Source organism: Nicotiana tomentosiformis, chromosome 12 (genome assembly GCF_000390325.3).
Source record: "Nicotiana tomentosiformis chromosome 12, ASM39032v3, whole genome shotgun sequence".
NCBI lineage: Eukaryota > Viridiplantae > Streptophyta > Magnoliopsida > Solanales > Solanaceae > Nicotiana > Nicotiana tomentosiformis.
Window position 1 is genome coordinate 20,136,523 of NC_090823.1, and position 26,051 is coordinate 20,162,573.

Consider the following 26,051-nt stretch of genomic DNA (forward strand, 5'->3'; position numbering starts at 1 on the left):
CAATTGTATTACCTTTCGATCCGTTGTTTTTAGGCGGCCAATCAGATGAAAACAGTTTCTCGTCTTTCGTCCAACAATTCTAGGCTCGTATTCATGGTCTCTTTATTTGACTCCTCTGTTGCATATCGAAACCTGATGTTAGGTTCTCCGATCTCGACCGGGATCAAAGCTTCGACGCCATAAACCAACGAGAATGTTATTGCTCTGATACTGGATTTTGATGTTGTGTGGTATGCCCATTGGACCTCGGGTAGTATTTCTCTCCATTTTCCTTTGGCGTTGGTCAATCTCTTCTTAAGATTTTGGATGATGGTTTTGTTGGTCGATTCGGCTTGTCCGTTTCCGCTGGGATGATAAGGTGTCGATAGGATCCTTTTGATCTTGTGATCCTCGAGAAATTTTGTTATTTTGCTGCCAATGAATTATTTTTTATTATCATATACAATCTCGGATGGCATCCCGAATCGACATATGATGTGGTCCCAAATGAAGTCTATGACTTCCTTTTCTCTGACTTTCTCGAAATCCTGTGCTTCAACCCATTTAGAGAAATAATCAGCCATACACAAAAAAAACTGAATCTTACCTGGGGCTGATGGGAGGGGGCCAACAATGTCCATTCCCCATTTCATGAAGGGCCATGGGGATAGGACCGAGTGGAGTAGTTCCCCAGGTTGATGAATCATGGGCACATGACTTTGGCATTTGTTGCATTTTCGAACGAACTCCCTTGCATCATTTCATATATCAATCCAATAATTCCCTGCTCTGATTACTTTATGGACTAGCGAATCGGCACCGGAATGATTTCCACAAGTGCCCTCGTGAATTTCCCGTAGGATGTAATCGGTATCTCCCGATCCCAAACATATTGCCAATGGTCCATTGAACGTCCTTCTAAACAGCATTCCGTCTTCGGAAAAAGGTGAACCGTGCTGAATTTATGCGCAGAGCTCTCGATTCCTTTGGATCTGATAGAAGCTTCCCTTTCTTTAAGTACTCTATGTATTTATTTCTCCAATCCAGGTTAAACTTGTGGAGTTTATCTTGGCGTGACCTTCTTTGATTACCGATCCCATGAGTTGTACGACAGTCCCCGAGTTGAGTTCGTTATCTTCGACTGATGAACCTAAGTTTGCAAGAGCGTCGGCCTCGCTGTTCTGTTCTCGAGGTACATGTTGCAAGGTCCATTCCTTAAATCGATGTAGAGTCACCTATAGTTTATCCTAGTACCTCTGCATTCGATCTTCTCAGATTTCAAAAGTCCCGTTAACTTGGTTTACCATGAGCAAGGAATCACACTTAGCCTCTGTGATGTCCGCTCCAAAGCTTCTAGCTAGTTCGAGACCTGCAATCATGGCCTCATACTCGACCTCATTGTTAGTCAATTTTGTAGTTCTGATAGACTGTCTAACTACATTACCTGTGGGTGAGCTTAGTACGATACCTAGTCTGAACCTTTCACATTCGAAGCTCCGTCCGTAAAGAGGGTCCAGACACCCGAAGATGTGCCCGATTTTATCAGTAGTTCTTTTACAATCTCGGGTACGAAGGCCGGCGTAAAGTCAGCCATGAAGTCCGCCAAGATTTGAGATTTGATGGCAGTTCGGGATCGATACTAAGTATCGTACCCACTGATTTCTATGGCCCATTTGGCCAATCGACCCGAAAGCTAGGGTTTGTGTAAAATATTTCGAAGAGGATAAGTTGTTACAACACATATCAAATGGCATTGAAAATATGGTTTTAGTTTTCTAGAGTCGCTTATTAAAGCAAGTGCTAATATTTCTAAGTGTGGATATCTAGTTTCGGCCTCACCTAAGGTCCGACTGACATAATAAATAGGTAATTGCATATCTTGTGCTTCTCGAACCACGACTCCACTTACTGCTATTTTCGAGATAGCTAAGTACATGTAAAGTTGTTCGTTCACTTTCGGTGAATGAAGCCCGCTTTAGTTCCTCCAAGGCCTGATGGCATTCCGGAGTCCATGCAAAATTGTTCTTCTTTTTAAGCAGCGAGAAAAATCGGTGGCTCCTATATGAGGATCTTGAAATGAATTGTCATAGGGCGGCTATCCGCACCGTCAGCCTCTGCACAATCTTTACATTATTCACTACCGTGATATCCTCGATAGGTTTAATTTTATCGGGGTTGATCTCGATTCCTCGATTGGACACCATGAAACCAAGAAACTTAACCGAGCCAACTCCGAATGCACACTATTCGGGGTTGAGCTTCATATTGTACTCCCCCAGTATATCGAAAGTTTCATGTAAGTGATTTAAATGGTTCTGAATGCCCTCGTAAGATCGACCTGGGAGAAATTCAAAAATAGCCAGATTTACAAGTGGTCATTCAAAAATAGCCACAGTTTCAAAAGTCATCAAAATTTAGCCACTTTTCATGTAAAGATAAATATGAACGAAAACACTGTTCAAAATTCGGAAAATACTCCAGCATAATATACTGGAACTCCAGTATAATATATTGGAACTCCAGTATATTATACTGGAGCCAGCAAAGTATACCGGTCCAACATAATATACTGGAAGTTCATACATAGATGCATCGAACTCCAGTATATTATGCTAGACTAGTCTCTATTGCAGTAAAATAGTGGCTATTTTATAATGACTTGGCAAACGTCGACTATTTTTGAATGACTAGTCTGAAAACTGGCTAGCCCGTGCTATTTTAACGATCGACCTTCCAACATGCTGGCCTCGTGGATCATAGCATCCGAAAATTGAGGGGATCCAGTAATAACGACTATCCCGAGCTTGTCCCTCAAAATATCTTCTACTTCCCGAGAAGTCCTGCCCTCGGTCTCTCCTTCAACCATCTCAGCTCGAGACGGAATAGTCTCGACTTTTCCTTATTCAAGAATTATGGCCAAAGCTCCCTTATCTGTCTCTACCGATTTGGAGGATTGTTGTATCACAACATTAGCTCGTACAAAGGCTAATTCCTCTTCTCCTTTTTCGGGCTCGTCCCTTAATCAACGGATCGAGTCCAAAGGCATGATACCGGAGCCCCCCTTGGGATTGCGAGTTCTCTTTGCCGGTTTTTTCTTTTTCGAGACCGGGGAACTCGGTGCATCTTTTCTCTTCTTCTCTTTAACCTGCTCCAGGTAAGGGACCTCTTCATCACCAAATGGGGGCCTCATGGCAACATCCTTCCCAAGTCCTACAAAGGAAAAAGGGGGATAAGCAAGTGAAGAAGATCGAACACCAAACAAACTAAGAAAGAAACTTACCATGACTACGGGCCTCCCATCGCCCCTTTGATAGTTCCACCCAAGCACGCTCGGAGTACAGTCTCTGCAGCACCAGACCTTCAACCCATTGTTTAAGGTCCGAAATCGGTTCCGGCATCCGAGCCCCAGCTGTAACAGGAAAGAAAAAATGGATCAAGAAAATGAAAGACAGACATAAATTAAAACGCTTGAAGGGAAATAAGTACTCACAGTTGATATTGCATTTCTCAGGAAACATCATGTCATCGGTAGGGATCAGGTCCGAGGTTTTGACTCGAACAAATCGGCTCATCCAACCTCAATCATGAGTTTCGTCTATACTCGAGAACAACGCTTTGGTGGCTCGGCGAGCAAGCTTGATTAACCCTCCTGATAGAGTCGGGGACTATAAAGGCGCATAAGGTGATCGAGGGTGAAAAAATACCCCACGATTTTGCTTGAGAAGAATCGGAGGAGAATCAATATTCTCCAAAAAGAAGGGTGGATCTGGCCAAGGGTCACATCATACCTTTTGCAAAAGGCGACGATGACAGGATCTAATGGGCCCAACGTAAATGAATAAGTATAAACGCTTAAGATCCCTTCCACGTGGGTAGTAATTAATTCCTCAGGTGATGGGACTACCACGTGTTTGTCGCCCAGTTACATTCCTGTTTTACTTTGTCGAGAATTTTCTCGGTGATTGAACACTGGTAGCTCGAGATCGGCTCACATCGTCCTGGTACCGAAGAAGGTTTTTCAACCTTAAAATCGATGACAGTTGAGCACCTTACTGGAACGAACTCCTCGGGGCGAGGCTCCGCCGCATCCTCGCCGCCGATAGGTCATGATGAAGAAACGACCTTTTTTTGCGGCACCGTTTTGGAGGTTTTCGCCATTGATGAATAAAGGAAAAGAGAATTAGTGTTGTATGCGATGTAAAATGTATGAAGCAGAGGGATTTTCTGAAGAAGACGCAAGAATAGAGAAGAAGCTTTTGAGTGAAAAGTTTGGATGGGGATGAGAGTTTGAATATTTATAGCCTGGTGATGACGGTTCAGTCCCGGTAGTGGCCGACCAACGACTAACAGACATTTAATGCCTTGATAACTGGACCGATGGGACATTTGTAACATACGTCATAATCGGGCTCGTCGCTAATATCATCATCCACCAAGTCGAAGTTCGGAAATTCATATCGTTTCTCGTCATCTTCTTTCCGAGAAACGAGGGAACTATCTTTATACGATCAAAACCGAGTCTGCCCTTCTTATTACTAATTAAGATTGGAACATGATGGCCGAAGGTTCATCATTGTAATATCGAGCCATGATGCGAAGTTAGGTTGTCGAGCTCGAGCCCCAGAGACCGATCAATATCGAGCTCGAAACCCATAGACCGATCAATACCGAGATCGGTCAAGATCGAGCTCGAGCTCCAAAGACCGATCAATATCGAGATCGGTCAAGGTCGAGCTCGAGACCCAGAAACCGATCAAGATTGAGATCGGCCAAGATCGAGATCGAACCAAGAAACAAAAAAGCCGTTATAGCTGCAATTGGGGGGAGAATCTCGGTGGAATCACGACTTGAATCAAGTAAAAACTTATTAATTAATCTATCATGGGATCTACACTATGTATTTTTAGTTATATCCAAAATGGGATTCCCCCACTATATTAAGAGTTGTTATCATTTGTAAAACACACATTCATTTTGAGATATACAGAAAAGAGAGCAAATACTATCCTTTTTTGGATTCTATATTAAGTCATATTGTTTCTTCTACCAATCGTTCTTCACTCAATTTAGAAGTGATAAAACTTGAAGGATTAGGCTAACTAGTTTATTCGATTTGCATCCATTTCTTTTATAACTAATTTCGATATTCATTTACATATCTTTCTCAATTTGTATCAATTTATATCACGTATCCTTAGAACTACATATAAATTCAACTCTATCCGTTTTTCGGGTAAACACCATGCAATATTACTCACTACATAATAATTCCTACATATCATTCGCCGTATTATAATTCTTGCGTAACTAGACCATAGACCAAACGACCTATAAAATTATATGCAAAAAACTAGAGCAAATATCAGATCTAGTAAGTAATAATATACACAATATATTTATTGAAGTTTATACTTTGCTCTAACAAGAGGAAAATTACTCCTTCCATATCTATCCGCTCCTCATATAAATAACATCAATAAAGGAAGTGTCACGACCCAAAATCCAATTAGCCGTGATGGCACCTAACCTCACCCGCTAGGTAACTCAAATAACAATAATGCGATTCAATTAATATTTAACTGACTCTACTACACTCCCCAATGACTGGTAGTACAAATCATGAGCATCTAAGATTAGAATTTACAAGCTGGTATGAAATAAATACATCATCTGTTCGAAATGTACATAAATAGATTTTTATAAATCTAAGGCTTCCATGAACAAGAGACAGCTAAGATCGGAACACAGTACATCTTCAAATCCAGCTCCCGTCGATCACAGCAACATCTGCTACATCTTCAAATCCAGCTCTCGTCGATCACAACAACATCTACATCCAATATCTGCACGCAAGGTGCATACTCTCAGAGTATCAATTCACTCACTCCTCCCGGTCACTCCGTCCTCACAGTCACTCAATCCTCCCAATCGCTCGGCACTAGGCAATCGCACTCGATAGGTACCTGCGCTTACTAGGAGTGTGCACATACTCCGGAGGGGTTCATTTAGCCCAAGCGCTATAATCTGCACGGACAACTCACGTGCTATAGTATCAACATCTGGATCCGCACGAACAACTCACGTGCTGCACGGACAATTCACGTGCTATAGTATCAATATCTGAATCCGCATGGACAACTAACGTGCTATATTATCAATATCTAAATCCGCACGGACAACTCACGTGCTATAATAAGCCAATCTGGTCTGCTGCGGCGTGCAACCCGATCAATAAATATCCTCATAATCAAGCCCTCGACCTCACTCAGTTATCAATCTCTCTAGTCTCTCGAGCTCACAATGTCATGAAACTAGCCCAAAATGATGATATGATGTATCAATAAATAACAGCAGAGACTGGGATATGATATGCAATGAATAAATATGAAATTACAGTTTAAACATATAATTCGACAATAGAAATAACCTCATCGGGTCCCAATAATACCAACCTTTGCTTAAGCATGATTTCTAACATGAGTCACAACTCAGTTTCTCTAACACATAAAAATATATGGAAGAATACAAATTAATTGACTAAACAGATCTACGGAATCAACTGAGTCTCAATTTCTATGGTGCACGCCCACATGCCCGTCACCTAGTATGTGCGTCACTTCCAAACAATTCACATAACACGTATAATCAGGGTTCATACCCTCAACTCCAAGATTAGAGATGTTACTTACCTCGAACAAGTCGAATCCAATGTCGAGCAAGCTAAACAACGCTCTAGAAATTCCATTATGCGTGTATCAACTTCCGAACGGCTCGAATCTAGTCACAATTAATTCGATTCAGTCAACACAAATTATAGGAACTAATTCCATATCAAAATACTAATTTTCCCAAAAATCCGAAATTACAATCAAAAATCGCCCGTGGGGCGCACGTCTCAAAACCCGACAAAAGTTACAAAATATGAATGCCCATTCAACCATGAGTCCAACCATACCAGTTTTACCAATTCCGACATCAACTCGACTCTCAAATCCTCAAATTAAACTAAGAGGGTTTTCTAAATTTTCCAACTTAATTCGCCAATTAAATGTTAAAAACAACCATGAATTCGGGTAATTTGATCAATATTTAGTTAAGAACACTTACCCCGATGTTTTTCTTAAAAACCTCCCGAAAATCGCCTCTTCCCGAGCTCCAATTCGTCAAAAATGGAAAATGAACAAATCCTCGATATTAATTTTTTTTTGCCCAGTTGTTCTGCCTCGTTTCGTGTGCTAAAAAATCCCGAAACTCTCTTTTGATGCCTCCAATGGATTCCTTGTAAAATTGCAGTCAAGTTAGGCTTTTGAATCACCCAATTTGGCCCGAACATGAGGGATATATGATATTTTGAAGATTTAAATGAAGTGTGGAAATTTAAGGGATAAAAAAAATGACATTTTCGTAATTATTTTACACCAGAAAATCAGAAACGAAAGAACTTTTGTTTTAGCACCCAAAACTCATTCGGAGCCTCTCGGACACAAACCATATATGCATTTCAATCATAAAATACGCTATAAACCTGCTCGCGCACTCAAAACACCGAAAAGAGATCATCTTGACCCGGTATTGACCATGGTCAAACTCCAAATCTTTAACTTAACTACTTTCTCAACCAGTGATCCAAAATACACCCGAGCCCCTCGAGACCCCATTCAATCATACCAACAAGTTTTAAAACACGATACGAACTTAGTCGAAATCTCAAATCACATCAAACAACGCTAAAACCACGAATCATACCCCAATTCAAGCTTAACGAAACTAAGAAATTTCAACTTCTACATTCGATGCCGAAACCTATCAAATCAGGTCCGATTGACCTCAAATTTTGCACACAAGTCATAAATGACATAACGGACCTATGAAAATTTTCAGAACTGGATTCTGACCCCGATATCAAAAAGTTAACTCCCCGGTCAAACTTCCAAACTTAAATTTCAATTTTAACAATTTCAAGCCTAATTTAACTACGGACTTCCAAATAATTTTCTGAATACGCTCCTAAGTCCAAAATCACCATACAAAGCTATTGGAATCATCAAAACTCCATTCCGAGGTCAAATTCAAAAAAGTCAAACTTGGTCAACTCTTCCAACTTAAAGCTTCCTAGTTGAGAACCGTTCTTCCAAATCAATTCTGAATAACCTGAAAACCAAAACCGACGATTCACACAAGTCATAATACATCATACAGAGCTACTCATGCCCTCAAACTATCGAGCGAAGTGCAAATGCTCAACACGACCGTCGGGTCGTTACAGGAAGGAAATTACATTTACTTTTACATTAGTAAGATAAGTGGTTAATAAACTTTTGTTACCAGATTTTAGCGGAGGCAAAAAATACTAGATTATTTCTGTGTTGGTGGGAGATAGCAAGTACCCCACGGGATTAGTCCAGGTGCGCGCAAGCTGACCTAAACACAACGCTTATTTTTGTTTTTAAAAAAAAGAAGCCCTTTACTAATATATGCTAAGGCTATTTTACAATGTTTGTCTAACACCATAGAGTAGCTCATGAAACTTGAATAGGAAATTCAAGTTACAATAGGAAATATTGCTTCCTCCATCAGAAAGAATTTTCAGTTTGTTCCCAACAAAACCCTAGGAACTGACTATAAGTAAACCAACTATGCAGAAAAGCTATACACTCAACAAAGTTGTTTATTTTTCCTCTGGTTCTTTAGGTTGGTGAATTGCTTCCAAACACTCTTTGGCTCTATGAACCTTTGACTGAAGGTAAAAGCTCCCGTTTTTAGCATTTCGCTCAAACAAGTTTTCATATCTCTGCAGACAGAGCAAGCAAAGTTGAGATCACGCATATGCAAACAGCAGCATCAAATACGAAAGATCATTAACCTGCACGATTTCTTCCCATGATGAATTCTCAGTGACACCGAGAATCTGCCTTGCTTCTGTTTCGGTCATGGTTTTACTAGCTCTTTTGATATTCTGCACTGCTTCTTGAGCAACCCCGTTTTTAGAGGCTTCTGCCATCATTAGCAAAAAGGAAGTGTAAGATAGTATGATTTGCGCAGAAGTAACATAATCTATCCACGATGAATTTGAGTGCACGAGTCAGAGATCCAGATGAGAGATGAGAAGAATCAGTGTGAAAGTCGCGCTGCCCTATCTCTTAACACTGATTTACAAGTTCTTGGAATGAAACATTAAGGTACGCGAAGTGCTAATTGCTGATTAACTGGTATGTTTAACTATCATCACATTGTTTTCCTCAGGACTTGCATCAACCTCTCATGGAAAAAGCACGAATATTGATGTACCACTGAAATGTTTGTTTACACCACTCTTCAGATTAGTCGCGTATCAATTCATTGCAAAATGACAGGAAAAAGTGTATGAAAGATACTTACTAGCCAGTGCCTGACGATATGCTTGAACAAAGGACCTTGCCAATATTGTAGAACCCATGACAATCAAATTAGCAAGGATTTTTGCAGCCTGTAACAAGAACATGATTTTAGTGAAATATTCACAATAAGTCTTCTTTGCTTTCACGTATATCTAAATATGCCGTAAAAGCCCGTAACCACAAGGTTCATCAGAGCATACTGAAAAAGAATAGCATAATTCTTCTGATTTGTTCTGTTTTGTTGTCTTTTCATTTTATGTTGGCTTGAGGGGAAATTGGCCATATTGTCAATTTTCTTCCGCCTTTAAATTCGGATACAATTGCTAAGTAAAGCGAGAGCCTCTCTTAGTGGGAAAGAATAAACTCTTAGACGAACAATTGTACCAGGGTAGAACTTGAACCTGGAAAATAGACCCAAGAGTGAATCTTAATTCTTTTTTCGCTGACCTAATCTCCTTGTCTACGACACAAAAACCTAGAGTGACTACTGACTACTATGATCACCTGAAAAGTTATTCACTGGCGAATAATGCAAGAAATGGAAGGGAAAATCACTACTAAATCCATTCCATAACAATACCAAGTCCATTCCCATCTCAATTATGCATTTATCTAGTGCCATGAAATTCCCCGCACTACACCACCAGATGTCTCATGTTCGAACCCTGAGAATGGGAAAAAATCCTAGTAAGGAGCGCTTCCACTATTTAATGGGCCTTACGCGGCGCAAATCTGGATTAATTGGTCCCCGGTGCGGGTACCGGCCACCGGGTGGGAAACAAAAAACATTATTCATAGTACTGCAAGTATGCTGATAACCTAGTAATAAGCACATCTTTTAGCTTGAGTAGCATATGCTTCTCAACTCATTCCAACTGCTGCTATGGATTTCTAACAACACCTCTACCAAACAGCCTAAAAAAAAAGGAGAATTAGACAAACCAGTAATCCTTTCTCTCCAGGCTGAATTTCGATTAAACATATGTTGATATGCATTTAAAGTTGGTTTATAAGGTACATCTACAGTTTTTGCATTCCTCCCTCTTGCAAGCAAGTTTTGCATGTGTAAACATCCAGAGATGCAACAAGGATCATAAGGCTCTCAATTTTATCAGATAATTGATAATTAAATCTCACTGAAATCCGCTAGGCTTTCAAGTTCATACAGATGAAGAGTATAAATGAGAAATCCTAATCTAACAAAAAACAGTTACTGGATATAACAGCTATTGACATCCATTTCTAGTACATATATTTGACTTTGTTGGCAAACGAAACAATGATACAGGGTACAATTTATAAGGAAAATCAAATGGTAACAGGGTCCAGGGAGGGGCATAATGTGTATCACGCAAAACATAACACAAGTAAAAGCTCTGACTTACCATTGTGGAAGCTCGGTACAAGATAAAGCAAATCAGGAAATTGGAAATTGAGTAACCTATAGCAAGACCAATAACCAGAGTAGATCAGTTGGAATTTAAACATGAAAGCTAAAAACTGTCGACACCAATAGCCATATAACATGAATGTCAAAATAAGCTAAAATCCAAATATCAAAAGTTAAACAATATACATCATGTAAAATCGTCCATGAGTTTTGAAGACAGTAAAGATACCAAGCATGCAGCAAACAAAACAAAATCATGCTGCAAATGTAACAATTAACTTCTCCGCAATAACACAGCAGAGACATGCAAAATAACTTATTTAACTAAGATAAAGGTAGTCTTAATCATCCATCCACTATTTGCACTTGGCCAAATGCATAGGCGGCCCCTTAAGCTTGTCAAAGAATTTCATTTAGACACCTTATCTTAGGGCCTAAACTATTGAACACTTAATCTATGTCCAAACGGTGTCTATTAGACACACACTGTTGACATTTTTCTTGAGGGTGCATTGCTTATTGAATTGGTGGGTGTGGAGTTTGTATTCTGGGGTTCGGATGTGAACTGAAAGTGCAGTCAACTAAGTGGAATGCAAGTAGAATCTTGTCTTTGATGATTTCTCTTTTAAGGGATTGGTGAAGTTGAGCTTCAGTATGATTTTTCTATTTCTTTCCTGGAATATTTGCTTTCAATTTCATTATACTCTTGTGTATAACTGTGTACCTATATGTATATGAACATATTTGAGAGTGTTTGAAAAGTAGGAGAGCAAGAAGGTTTAGAGGAAAAACAAATAGGCAGTGATGATGGTCGCCGGACAAATGTGTTCCTGATGTTCTTCTTTTACCGAAAACTTACACTACTACTAGTATGAACAAAGTAGGGGTAGAAGTTGAAAAAGCTATCAGCAACAATCTCTGATTTCTTCCTTTAAGCTCACAGCAAATTGGAGGGTGGGTATACCATGCAAGTAAGAAAAAAGGAAATGAAGGGAGAGAAAAAATTTTCTAAAAATATATAGATCCTTTTCTCAAAATTCTTTTTAAAATTATTTAGACTTAAGAAAAAAGCCATGTGGCATGGTCTCATCGTGATTTTGACACATCATTCGCGTGTGAGTTGCACGCTCTTTTATTGGTTTGACAAGTTATTTATGAAGGGTTCAATAGGCACATTTTCAACTAACATTATGTCTAATAGGTTGTAGCCTTATTTCACGTGTCTAAATGGAATATTTAGACAAGTTAAAAGGGTCGCCGATGTATTCATTGCTTTGCATTTTATTCCACTTCTCTCTTTTCCTCGTACAAATTTTTCAACACAAACTGTCGTTGTTATCAATTTTCAATGACTTCTCCCATAGTATAAATCCAAGACACAACAATTCACCATAACCAGTAAACCTAAAAGAATGTGCAAATGGGATAGTCTTGCAAAAAAGTCATAAGCTAAGTTGCTTGGACTCTTCACTTTCAGTGACATAACGGTGTTGACACGACATGCGTGTGGGTGTGAGTGTGGGGTCCATACCCGATCTGGTAAATCGATTTTGGGTACTTTGACAAAAATCGATAAAGAAATTCGAGACAGATACAATAATTTTGAAAACTAAACAAAATTTTGGGTACTTTGACACGACATGCGTGTGGGTGTGAGTGGGGTCCGTACCCGATCTGGTCAATCGATTTTGGGTACTTTGACAAAAATCGATAAAGAAATTCGAGACAGATACAATAATTTTGAAAGTAAACAAAAGCTAGGGTGACCATAATTTAGGCATATGATCTTTTTAATTGTTAAAGATATTTGTATTAAAACGTCAGCAACCAGAAGGTGCTTTAAAGATATTTACCGGTCAAAGCACGGCAGAATGCGCAACGAACTCAAGAAGTCTATCATGGTCTCTACATCATTTGCAATAGCCGTGTTAAACCAAAAAAAGTGTACGGAGATGCATCTGTACTTAATAATAGTTACAAATTCAAACTTGCTCTCAAAATTTTGCATTCATTTCCTTCCAAATAGTCCACCACAATTTAGGCATATTTTTGTAACTCTATGTTTAGATCAGTGTTTTAAAAAATGACGAAGCGATCGCTTTACGCGAGAAGCGACGCGAAGCGATGGCTGCTCACTTTTCCATGCCTGAGGCGACTCGACCACACGAAGCGCTCGCTTCAGTCGAAGAAGCGAGAAGCAACCTTGAAGCGAGAAGCGCAGAATCGCTGCTTCTATTCAGAGGGGTCAGTTTTTTTTAAGAAAAAGTTTGGGTCTGTTTTTTTATTATACAAAACAGACCCCTAAGACCAAAGTGAAGACCATTTCTCTCTTCTTCTCAAAATCAATTGTTGCTGAGTGCTGCTAGGGTTCAAGTCGCCAGAGACCTCCTCCGGTCCTCTAGGTAATTATTCTTCCGGGCGTCTGCTCACAGCTAGGGCAGGGGCGATTTTTTTTTCCTTTTTATTCTTCTTATTTAGTATTTTAGCCTTTATTTATTAATTTGTATGTGTATTTCAGTTTATAAAGTTAATTAATTTATATATATATATATATATATTATATTTTCAGTTTATTTGATTAGTATTTTAGCCTTTATTTATTAATTTTTATGTGTATTTCAATTTATAAAGTTAATTATGTGGTACCTACTTTAAAGTTTTTAAATTGAACTTTTTGATTATTTATATTGTGTCTTTGCAAGGTTTACCTTATGTTTTTTAAGAATTGCGCTTCACTTCAATGAAGCGTCGCTTCGTTTTGCGGCGAGCCCCTGTCGCTTTTTTGCGCTTCTCACTCTCAAAAACACTGGTACCAGACTCCAAGTAACTTAGGTCATAAGTTAAAGAACACTGTGAGATATCCAATAATGGACTAATCCGAAGGTCAAAAAGCAAACTGTTAGCATCATTTCATATGAGAAAAATTGTTAGCTAGCTCATAATGGGCATTCAAAAACTTGAAACTAGATGTTATGCCTTAAGGTTTATCTAAACCTGATTGACCCTTGAGGTGCCATCTATCTATCCTGTTACAATAAGAAAACCTATCTCCATCTACAAGTTGCTACTGTGAAAATGGTAAGATCATAATTAGACAATTTTGAAATATATAAAAGGAATAGACGGTTGTCTAAAGGCATAGGTGTGGAGTTTTGAGGCCATACAAATATTGGGTTTGGGGGGCTCTGTTCTTATTGTATATGGGTTTCCCCCTTTGGAACATTTTCTTTTGTAATGAAATATTTGCTTAAACAATAACTTGGGTTTACAATACAGTTGAAAACCTAGCTCCAGCTCACAGAATTCAAGCAGTAAATGATCAAATCATATCAATCAATAGCCAAAAAATTTAAAAAAAAATAAAATAAATAAACCAAAGATACAATTGAGAAATCAACATGTCACTATCCTGACTATGAACCCACCCAAGAACCCAAAAAGCCCACAAATCTTCACACACGTGAAAATTCAAGGGACTTATCCACATGAGTTGAACACTCAATTGAAAGCAATTGTAGACCATACCTTGATCTTGTTGAAATCGAGTGATAGATTGACGAGGAAAGACGACGAAGGGAAATTTCAGGGCTTTGAAAAATTAATGAAATTTTTCTTGGATTAGAGGATTTTTGGGCATTCTTTTGTTTTCTTTCCTTTCCCCTTTTTACTTGTGCGGTAAAAAACAGGCGTGTTCAATTGTTATTCCAAGAAATTTATAATAATAATATTAATAATATTAATATTGATAATAATAATAAAATCAACAACATAACGATGATAATAATAATAATAATAATAATAATAATAATAATAATAATAATAATAATAATTAAATGCCCATAGCGATAAAATTATTTGCATTCTATGTTTACAACAACTCAATGGCTATATCAAATTTGTCCTCATATATATCATTGCTACTAAATTATTTATAAATATATAATGGCAAAGAACTCACGGCGATCTCTGGAAAAACCAAATGCTCCAGAAAGATAATGAACACATAAAATAATCGGAAAAAAGGGTTAGAAATGCCCTTAACGTATTATAAATGGCTCATAAATGCTCTCCTTCTACATATGGGTTCAAATTTGCCCTTAATGTTATTTTTAGGCTTAAAAATTCCCCTCTCTTAACGGAAAGATGGCATGGCATTGATGGACATTTTAACATTAAGGGCAAATTTGAATACATAGGTGGAATGAGGGTATTTTTGAGCCATTTCTGATACGTTAAGGGCATTTCTGATCCTTTTTCTTTTTAATTAAACATGTAGCATTTATTTAGTCTGGAAGAAAGTGATTTTTTTTTTTTTTTACTAAAAACTGAAAAAAATGAAAATATTTTTTTTTTCCAGTTTTTACAAGAAAAAACTGCTTTTAAAAAAGCTGAAAAATATTTTCTAAAATAATATTTTTATAAAAACTGAAAAAAAACTGAAAAGCAATTTTCTAAAGCAATGTTTTTGTAAAAGCTAAAAAAAAATATTTCCTCTTCTTCTTCCTTCCCTGTTTGTTCATATGCTTTCTGAGTTCATTTATATATATTTATTTGTTTGTCCACATGCTTTCTGAGTTCATTTTTTATATATTTTAGTTCTTCTAATGAGTTAGTACATCAAAACTGAAATATTTTTGTTTTTTTTTCAGTTTTTAGTAAAAACAAATTCACTTTTTTTCCGACTAAATAAATGCTACATGTTTAATTAAAATATCATTTTTTCAAAACTCAGAAAGCCAATCTATTCCTAAATAAATGTAACATGTTTAACTAAATAAATGCTAAATTTTCCGAGACTAATAATTTTTTTTTTTACTAAAAACTGAAAAAAACGAAAAATATTTCAGTTTTGATATACTAACTCATTAGAAGAACTAAAATATATATAAAAAATAAACTCATAAAGCATATGGACAAACAAGGAAGGAAGAAGAAGAGGAAATATTTTTTTTCAGCTTTTACAAAAACATTGCTTTAGAAAATTGCTTTTCAGTTTTTTTTTCCAGTTTTTACAAAAATATTATTTTAGAAAATATTTTTCAGCTTTTTTTAAAGCATTTTTTTTGTAAAAACTGGAAAAAAAATATTTTCATTTTTTTCAGTTTTTAGAAAAAAAAAATCACTTTTTCCAGACTAAATAAATGCTACATGTTTAATTAAAACGGAAAAGGGTCAGAAATGCCCTTAACGTATTAGAAATGGCTCAAAAATGCTCTCCTTCCACCTATGTGTTCAAATTTTTCCTTTTACAATGCCCATCAATGCCATGTCATCTTTCTATTAAGAGAGGGGCATTTTTAAGCCTAAAAATAACATTAAGGGCAAATTTGAACCTATAGGTGAAAGGAGAATATTTTTGAGCCATTTCTAATACGTTAAGGACATTTCTGACCCTTTTTATTCAACATATGCGTCATAGCGATTAAAACGAGAGTGTCCCTTTCACCGGGACAAACAACCCATTTATGATATATATATATTAAAGTATGTTTAGATTACTATTTAATGTTTGCACCCTTTGTCACAAAAGGGCTATGGGTGTAACTGAATTTCGGAACTAACTTATAATCCTGTATTCGATTATGTTAACAAGTACTTAGTGGCTATCTTAATTATATCATCTGTATACCAAATCAAACCAATTTGTTAGTGGGTCCTTAATTGTTTAGATTTAATTAGCACATACATAATCCATTTTATAAGAATGAACGCAAAAATTCTCATTTGCAAGATGCCAATTACCAATAGGAAAAGATGCAAGTGTATTAGAGATTGAATGGAGCCCATTTTATGAGCTAATAATTTATTGAGCTAGTTTTTACTGTTTTTTTTTGTTCCTTGTCTTATTTGGTACCCACATTGCGCTGCGTAAGGTCTATTAGAGTAAAGCGCTCCAGTAGCTTTTACTTAAAAAATATAATTGTATTAGATATCATACTATATTATAAGTATGGAGAATAAAAGTTAAATGTGAAAGACAAAACTGACCCTACATATTATTAGACTTTTCTGCCCTTAAAAGTTATATACTTTCAATATTAATAACAAAGTTAGTTTTGTAACATTAAATTTGACTTGGAATCATCAAAGAATTTATTAAGGTATATGTATCTAAATTCTTCACTTTACAAAGATAAGCTCTTTAACTTCCCATGCGTATAATAATTTTTTTAAGCTAACATTTACGGTTCATATCTTTTATCTTCTCCTTTTATTTTTCTTTGCTTACATATTCAGATTGTTATTATTTCTAATGCAATTCTTTTCTTATAAATGCAATCATGATTCAAAACGTTTTACCATCCATGTAAAAAATGATACAATTTTTTCAATTTTGTACTAATTATATGGGATAGACGCGCAACGCGCGTGCCCAAGGACTAGTTCATTAAATAAGTACATATATTAAATTAGAACCCAATTATTAATATTTTTAGTGCTTGTTTGACACGAGGGATAAGAGATAATTAATCACGAAATTAAAGGTGAGATAATTTTATCTCACGTTTGGTTGAGATAAAATCACAGTATAACTAGTGTTATTTTTATCCCTACGGGAGGATAAAATAACAATCTCATAATAGTGCATCCTCTGATAATTTGTTTCCAATCAAACGACCCCTAAATCGTCATCCTTCTAAAATCTAAAACTCAAAAAATTAAAATCATCGCTCTGCTTCTGATTATTAGAAGCAAAGGAAGACTATTGCTACTTGGAATTAAACCTTTGGTCATCATTTTGTTAATTTGCTCACAAGGATCAGAAAAATTAAATAGAGCTAGCTAACAAGGTTTCATATTGAAGGGAATATTGAAGCAACGATTAAATTGTCTCCGTATGACCTATAGGTTACGGGTTCGAGCTAGCTTCTAATATATACACCTTGCTTAAAGGCTAACAAATTGTCTCCGTTAACAACGATTAAAGGTTTTTAGTGTTCAGGATGCTAAGTACTTTAAATTAATCATTTTCAAGGTGTATACATATACATATATAACATTTCTGTCGAAACTTACGGAATCCGGTGACCGCTCACTATAACACATAGGTCCGCCTCTGGCTAGATGTGCTTATGTTCGCTCACGGGCCACTTTTTAGCCTTATTTTTATAAAAAAAAAATAACTATTGTCCTGCAGTAGTTTCAATTGTAGAATTTGAAACTCTAAAACAGAGGCTATATTTTCAATTACAGGGGGAGCGAAAACGTGTCATTTTGTCAATTTTACCTTCCAGAAGGACCTCTTGATTGAAAGGGCCTATGGCTACTGCTACCATTGAAGCTGTTTAGATTAATTAATTTTCTCTTCTACCTAATAATTCATGCAAAGTAATGTCTATGGAGTTCTAATATGTAGTTATGATTTTACCTATATTATTTTCTCTGTGTTGGATAAAACAATGTGCTACTTAATAAAGAATTATGTACATATAAAATTGTAACATTTAAGACATTATTGTGTGAAAGAAATATGAATTGGAGTAGTTGCAGAAAAGTTAAAGATTCAAGCCGAAGAAAACTAACTAAACTATGTAGTATTGATTATTTCACGTTCAGAAGCAAAATACAACCTCTCTACCTTTGCAAGATAAGGATAGGATTGCGTATATACTAGCCTCTAAAAATAAGTAAACAGAAGTATCAAACAACCACGGGATGGGGAGGAGGAGGGGGAGGGGGTGGTGGAGATGATAGTGTTGTAGAATAGGGGTCGTGGTTCCTCCCAATAGTCTCGAGGAGTTTGGACAACATAACTTTAATCACCCTCGTGTGTTGTTCTAATTCGACGAATTGAGCTCTTATTTGTTGAAGTTCTCTCTTAATTTCCTCCACATCTTGATTTCTTGCCCACAGTACATGTTAAATTTAAGACATGCTTCGGAACTTTCATTACCGTGACTTTTAAATCTTAGGCCCGCCTCGTATATATTATAATAGAATAGATCCTCACCTCTTGAATTAGCAAATCGGCGAAATGGTAAGGTGGTGGATGGACAAAAGGAGGGGGGCGAGAAGCAGATCGTGTAGATGCAATCTTTCCGTATTTTGAGATGATATGTATAGTACAAAAATCAGGAACGCCTTTTAATACGCCTCCTGGAATGTCTTTGGCTTTAAATCTGCAATGCAGAAGGCTACTGAAATTAGACTATTTGAAGAGTTTCATCAAAAGATGATTCGACATCATGATGCAAAATAAGTTCTTATATAACAAGCCTAAAGGTTTCTTTTTGATGAGATCGATATCGATGATTGTATCGGGGCCAAACTAGATAGAGTGCTCTTTTTGAACGGGGACAACTTGCTTCTATATAAAAGCCATTTTGCTTTCACTGCAGAGTTGACCATTTGCCTAGAGTAGTGGTGAAAATCGAATGTTTTACAGCAAATCATATCAAATTACCATAGGCAAGTGATTGAATGAGGTAAAAGTATATGTAACAATGATTAGGAGAGAAAAGTGTGTATACGAACACAATGCATCTAGTATCGATTTGATGTGAACATAAAATGTGAATAAATTTGTACCGGTACGAGTAAGATGTTTTATTCAAATTTAATTCATCAAATGAAACATTAGTAGAGCTCTAAAGGTATGCACATGTACATACACCTTTTCCCCTTATCTTTCTAGTCACAAAACTTTTGAAAAAATATTTCAAGCCAAGGCTGTAGCATATTTATGCACTAATATCTACATATTCCTATGGTGAGTTTAGAAAGATGAGCATTATTAATAATAGTTTAATATATATCATAACATGTTAGTTACATAATTTTATCAGATTATTAATTAATTCTTGTTAATAACGGAGTCATACCTGAGAAAACCGCCACTTGTTGCAGCACCAAGAATCAATGCCTCTACTCCAGTTCTATTCACATATTCAACAATTGCTTTGACTACATCCTTGTCCTCTAACACAACAACATGACTCTCTACCTGTTTTCTCGGAGAATTAGAAGAACTACCAATATTAGAGACGTGAAAGCTAAAGGAAAAAAATTAGTAAGAGTATACAAAAAAGTTTGATTATTCTAATTCGTCCATGTTTATATTCAAGATGTTTTGGCACCTCGAAAGGGTGTGGATGTCTGGTGAGATATATCAGATCCATTCACTCCTTACTAGAAATCTCTAGTTCGAGCGTCGAGGATGGAGAAACCTATGTTAGAAGATGTCGGTACTACCAAGGGATTTTCACAGTATAGATATCCTCTAGAAGTTGAAGAGAATTCTCTTCATAAACCCTAGCCGTCATTTTTTTTATTGGTAAATAAAAAATTTTATTACCAAAATGGGTGTTGAATTACAAAGCATTCGGCGACTGACTGTTGGACAGTGATTCCAACACTTCAGTTAGGCTCATGATCAAATCAACTATATACTAAAACTACCAAGGCAAACTACTTACTACTTAAGTAGGATAGAAATCAAAACTTGCCAACCAACAAGCTATTTTGAGTTTCTTATAACTTATAAAATACACCTCTTGGACTATCTGCTTGGTCATTAAATCCACAGGTTGTTGCTTGTTTTGAAATACTCTCATGTTCCTTTCTCTCCAAATAGAGTAGACCGAAGTTGCAAAACACATTATGTGTACCTCTGCTCTAGCACTCCTTCCACTTGCAAACCTGATTGATCATTGTAGCTCATCATCCCAGTTCCTCGGCCTCCTGTTAATACCTTGCCATTTGAGAAGTTTCTGCCAGACTTGAGCAGGCAATTCACATGCTAAGAACAAATAGGAGTGACTTTCTTTCTCCTGGCCACACAAAGGGGATATTTTATCGCTAGTCATACCCCATTTACTTAGTTTATCCCTTGTATATAGCTAGCTATGAGCTGCTAGCCTTAACACAAAGATTTATTTGGGCAGTCCAAGGTTATTACATATCATTTTCCTCTAGGACACCTTTGGAAACTCACCTCTTAGCCTCTGGTATAATTTCGTTGAAGAGAACTGATCCATGTTGTGTATATCAGTTAGTTCATATCCTGCTTCTATATAGTACTTTGATGCCTTCATAATCTTCTGGATGATCTATGAAGTCTGATTTGGAATATCCTCCAGGAAGTTTTTATTAGCCCCATAATAACAGTGTATCCATTTAACCCATAGTTTATCTTTCTTTTGGCATAAGTTCCAAATAATTTTTTAATTGCCGTTTTGTTCCAAGCAGTGATGTCTAAAATGTTTAAGCCCCCAACAGTTGTAGGTTGGAATACTCTGTCCTAGGTCAATAATGCTTTCTTTGAGAGTTCAACACCACCAGTCCACAAAAAGCTTTTACATGTAGCTTCTATGATCTGCACAACTTTCTTAGGGAGCACAAAGATTTAAGGCCAGAAGACTTGTATAGAGAATAAGACAGATTTGATGAGTTGTCTCTACCAGCATATGACAGAAACTTGGTAGTCCAGGATTTGATTCTCTGTAGAATCTTATCTAGCAGAGGGTTACATTGTACAAATGAAACTCTTTTGGAGCTAAAAGGAACCCCTAAATATCTGAAGGGGAGTTCTCCTTTACTGAACCTAAGCATCTGCAAAATTTCTTGTTGCACATCAGTAGTCATGCCTTCAAAGTAGACTGATCTTTTGGCAGGGTTAGCTATGAGTCCAGAAATAGCTGTGAAGTGCTAAAAATGCTCAATCAAATATCTTACTGATGCAACATCACCTCTACAGAAAAGAAGTAAATCATCTGCAAATCCCAATTGGATGATATTCAGCTTGGCGCACTTGGGATGAAAATTGAAATCACGATTTTTCCCAATTGCTTCAACAATCTGCTCAAGTACTCCATCACTAAAATAAATAGGAAGGGGGATACAGGATCCTTTTACCTCAGGCCCTTTTTGGAATCAAAAGGTTTAGAAGGCTTCCCATTTATAATGATAAAGAAAGATACTATCCTAAGTCATGTCATTATCCAGCCCAAAAATGCACTAGGGAAGTTCAGACCAAATATCACCTGCTCAATTAATGCCCACTTCACAGAATAATATGCTTTTTGCATGTCAATCTTAAGCATACATCTTGGGGAAGTACCCTTCCTCCCATAGCCCCTTACTAGTTCATGGCTCAGTAGGATATTATCAATTATAACCCTCCCAGGAACAAAGGTAGCCTGGCTACTATCAACTAAGCAATCCATGACATTCTATGTCCTCTTTGTAATAACCTCAGAGAACAGTTTGTATAGTATAGTGCAGCAAGATATGGGCCTAAACTCCTTAATAGTAGAGAGAGATTGTGTAACGACTCGACCGGTCGTTTTGAGCCCTAGTATATCATTCGGCATATTGAGACCTTGAGTAGCTTCACCTCAGGTATTATGACTTGTACGTATAGTCGGAATTGAATTTCGGGAAGTTCAGAGTTGATTTGGAAAAAAAATTCTAATTTCGGAAGTTTTAAGTTGGAGGAATTGACTAAGGTTGATAATTGAGTTAACGACCTCAGAATTGAGGTTTTAAGGTTCCAACAGGTTTGCATGATAATTTTGGACTTGGATATATCTTCGGGTCGGGTTTTGAATGATCCGGGAGCGTTTCGACACCTATTGTGGAAAGTTGGTATTTTGGAAGGATTTCATAAATTTGGGTTGAAGTTTATTTTAATGTTATCGATGTCCGCTTGGGATTCCAAGCCTAGGAATGTATGATGATTCTGGTCTTAAGAGCGTGTCCGGATATGGATTTGGAGGTCAGTAGGTCATTTCGGAGTCGTTTGGCGAAAATTGGAAAGTTGAAGGTTTTTGGAAAGTTTGACTGGGAGTGGACTTTTTGATATCGGGTTTGGATTCTGATTCTGAAAGTTGGAGTAGGTCCGTAATGTTGAATGTGACTTGTGTACAAATTTGAGGTCAATCGGACGTGATTTGATATGTTTCGGCATCGAAGGTAGAAGTTTGAAGTTCTAAATCTCATTAAGCTTGAATTAGGGTGCGATTCATGATTTTTATGTTGTTTCATGTGATTTGAGGCCTCGAGAAGGTCCGTGTTATGTTATAGAACTGATTGGTATGATTGGACGTGGTCCCGGGGGCTTCGGGTGTTATTCTGGGTGGTTTCGGGCCAAGATTGGGTGATTTGCAGCTGCTGGTTTCTGGTGTCCTTGGCATGCTTCACGATCGCGGAAGGTGAATGGAAGAAGATGTGAATTGTTCTTCGCGTTCGGCTAAGGAGTGCGATCGTGTAGTGTCCTGGGCTGGACCACCGTGTTCGCGAATGAAGTCACGCGTTCGCGTAGTGGTGAAGCAGGGGCTGATGGAATTGTCCTTTGCGAAAGCGAAGTTGTCCCGCGTTTGCGATTGATGGGCTGGTCGTGCTTCGCAATCGCGTAGGGAATTTTTGGAGGCAGTGATTTTTGTCCTTTGCGATCGCGATGGTCTTTCCGCGATTGGGAAGAAGGGGTCGCCTGGGCAGATTGTTTTAAAGCGAGGGTTTTGCTCATTTCTCCCCATCTTTCACTTGGTTGGGCAATTTATTGAGCTTTTGAAGAGGAGATTTAATCATCTATCATGAGGTAAGTAATTTCCCGCATATTGTGAGTTAAATACATGGTTTGTATATGGATTTATACATGAAAATTTGTAGAAATTTAGGATTTTGAAGAAAGACCTAGAAATTAGTATTTTTGGATTTTGATCACGAATTTGGGCATGGAATTGGGAATAAATTATATATTTGAGTTTGTGGGGTTATGGGTAATGTTTATCTTCGAAAATATTCGAAATCCGACCATGTGGGCCCGAGGGTGAGTTTTATTAACTTTTCGAGCAGTGTTGGAAATTGTTTAAATTGATTAATTATGGGTATTAGAACATGTTTTGATTTGTTTGCACATTGGTTGCGTAGTTTTGGACAGTCAAGTTTTGATTTGAGGTGTTAGAGTGGCGTCGAAGCCGGTTATGAAACTTCGGAGCAAGGTAAGTCTCCTTTCTAACCTTGTAAGAGGGAATTAATCCCATAAGCGAATAAAATTATTATGTGCTCCTTTTTGTGGGGGCTACGTACGCACGAGGTGACGAGAGTCCATGCGTAGCTACTATTATGCTTATGTCCGGGTAGTCTATGACCCAAATCATGTTATACTTGCGATGTTTGCACCCTACTTGTTAATTTAATTACTTAAATCATATTGAAACTTGATAAAGGAATTGTAAAAGGTTAAACTTCATTTTTCTTGACCGTTAATGAGAATTGGTATTTTCTTGAATAATTGCCCCTTAATAAATCTTGAATTGGTTGTTTCAAATGTATTTTTCTTTTGTGGAGCGGGCCGAATGCCTTGGTAGCAGATAGATGCATCTATGATTCGCGGCGTTTGACCCTCGGCAGTGCACAATTTAAATATTATGTTGGATCGGGCCGTATGACCTAGACATGATTTGCGCATGATAAATCTTTGAAATTAATAGTAATTGATATTGCTTCATTGGCCTGAGATACAAAAATGTTAAATGACGAAAATAATTTTGGAAATTTTCTATTAACAAAAGAATTGTTTACTTACTTCATGTTATTGAGTTTACAGCCGTTCTATACAATCCATGCTTAATTATAATATCAATATTTTATTGTTAGCCCATAGTAAGTGTCGGAGTCGACCAATCGTCACTACTTCTTCGAGGTTAGACTGGATACTTACTGGGTGCACGTTGATTTACATACTCATACTACACTTGTTGCATATTTTTGTGTAGGTGCATATATGTCTAGTGACCTTTTGGGCGCAGAGGCGCGGTTATTGCAGGGACTTAGGTGAGCTGCATTCCATGTTACGAGTCTGCAACACGCACATAGTCTCCATCCGAATTATTTATACGCTCCTGTCTAATTGTATCCCAGAAAGATATAGTATTTTACTGTATTTTTCCTAGTTGATGCTCATACACTCGTGACACCGGGTTCTGGGGATGCTTATGGATTGTTCTGTATTGTAGTTGTGAAATTATTACCATTTACTTTGTAAATTTTATCTCTTACTATTTAATTGAAGGAAATTATGATTTCAAAAATACTAAAATGAATAGTGGAGTTAATCATTTAATTGTTGGCTTGCCTGACAGCATTGTTAGGCGCCATCACGACCTTTAATGGACTTGGGGTCCTGACAACATGGTATCAGAACGCTAAGTTCACTTAGGTCTCACGAGTCATGAGCAAGTCTAGTAGAGTCTTACGAATCGGTACAGAGACATCTGTACTTATCTTCGAGAGGCTACAGGGCTGTTAGGAGCACTTCCCTTCTTGATTCCTCATCGAGCGATTTGATTCCTACCTTTATTTCTTTTCTATTCAATCTTATGCGACGTGAAGCGTTTGTTATCAATTGGGAATCATGAAATTTTAATGGTACTACAGAGATGGTGCAGGATGTTTCTCACTGCGTATTCGATTGGATTGTTCAGTATTGTAGTCCTCGCAATAGCCGCGCCTCTGCGCCCACAAGGCCACTAGACATTCCACGTTACGAGTCTGCAGCACGCACAGAGTCTCCATCCGAGTTATTTATATGCTCCTGTCTAATTGTATCCCAGAAAGATGTAGTATTTTACTATATTTTTCCTAGTTGATGCTCATACACTCGTGACACCGGGTTCTGGGGATGCTTATGGATTGTTTAGTATTGTAGTTGTGAAAATATTACCATTTACTTTGTAAATTTTATCTCTTACTATTTAATTGAAGGAAATTATAATTTCAAAAATACTAAAATGAGTAGTGGAGTTAATCATTTAATTGTTGGCTTGCCCGACTACAGTGTTAGGTGCCATCACGGCCTTTAATGGACTTGGGGTCGTGACAACATGGTATCAGAGCACTAGGTTCACTTAGGTCTCACGAGTCATGAAAAAGTCTAGTAGAGTCTTAAGGATCGGTACAGAGACATCTGTACTTATCTTCGAGAGGCTACAGGGCTGTTAGGAGCACTGCCCTTCTTGATTCCTCATCGAGCGATTTGATTCCTTTGAGGCTTATGCCTTTATTTATTTCCTATTTAATCTTATGTGACGTGAAGCGCATGTTATCAATTGGGAATTAGGGAATTTTAATGGTACAACAGAGATGGTGCAGGATGTTTCTCACTGCGTATTCGATTGGGCTAATGTTGTCACCTTGCGGAAGGATGTTCTGTCATTTTAGCTTAGTAGCTGTATTTCCGATGGTTTTGAGGCTATGCACAGATTACTATGATATTTATGAGTTGTTATCGCCCAGTATTGATGTAATGGTAGGATGCTTGTATATGTGTCGGGGTAGTGAACGACTTGAAAGGAGGTTTTTCT

General features: G+C 37.3%; 1 protein-coding gene and 1 long non-coding RNA gene across 2 annotated transcripts; both read right to left on the reverse strand.

The window, feature by feature from the left end:
• Positions 1 to 8,494: 8,494 nt before the first annotated feature.
• On the reverse strand, positions 8,495 to 14,425 carry LOC104108936 (mitochondrial import inner membrane translocase subunit PAM16 like 2-like). Its single transcript, XM_070191902.1, has 5 exons — positions 14,272 to 14,425; positions 10,742 to 10,797; positions 9,358 to 9,445; positions 8,843 to 8,973; positions 8,495 to 8,770 (listed from the first exon to the last, which is right to left on the reverse strand). The coding sequence occupies exons 2-5, from the start codon at positions 10,742 to 10,744 to the stop codon at positions 8,648 to 8,650; spliced, it is 345 nt and encodes a 114-aa protein (XP_070048003.1). The 5' UTR covers positions 10,745 to 10,797; positions 14,272 to 14,425; the 3' UTR covers positions 8,495 to 8,647.
• Positions 14,426 to 18,254: 3,829 nt separating this feature from the next.
• LOC108947330 (uncharacterized) lies at positions 18,255 to 22,005 on the reverse strand. Its single transcript, XR_011413043.1, has 2 exons — positions 19,569 to 22,005; positions 18,255 to 18,866 (listed from the first exon to the last, which is right to left on the reverse strand). It is a non-coding gene; the product is annotated as an uncharacterized lncRNA (long non-coding RNA).
• Between the last annotated feature and the right edge of the window lie 4,046 nt (positions 22,006 to 26,051).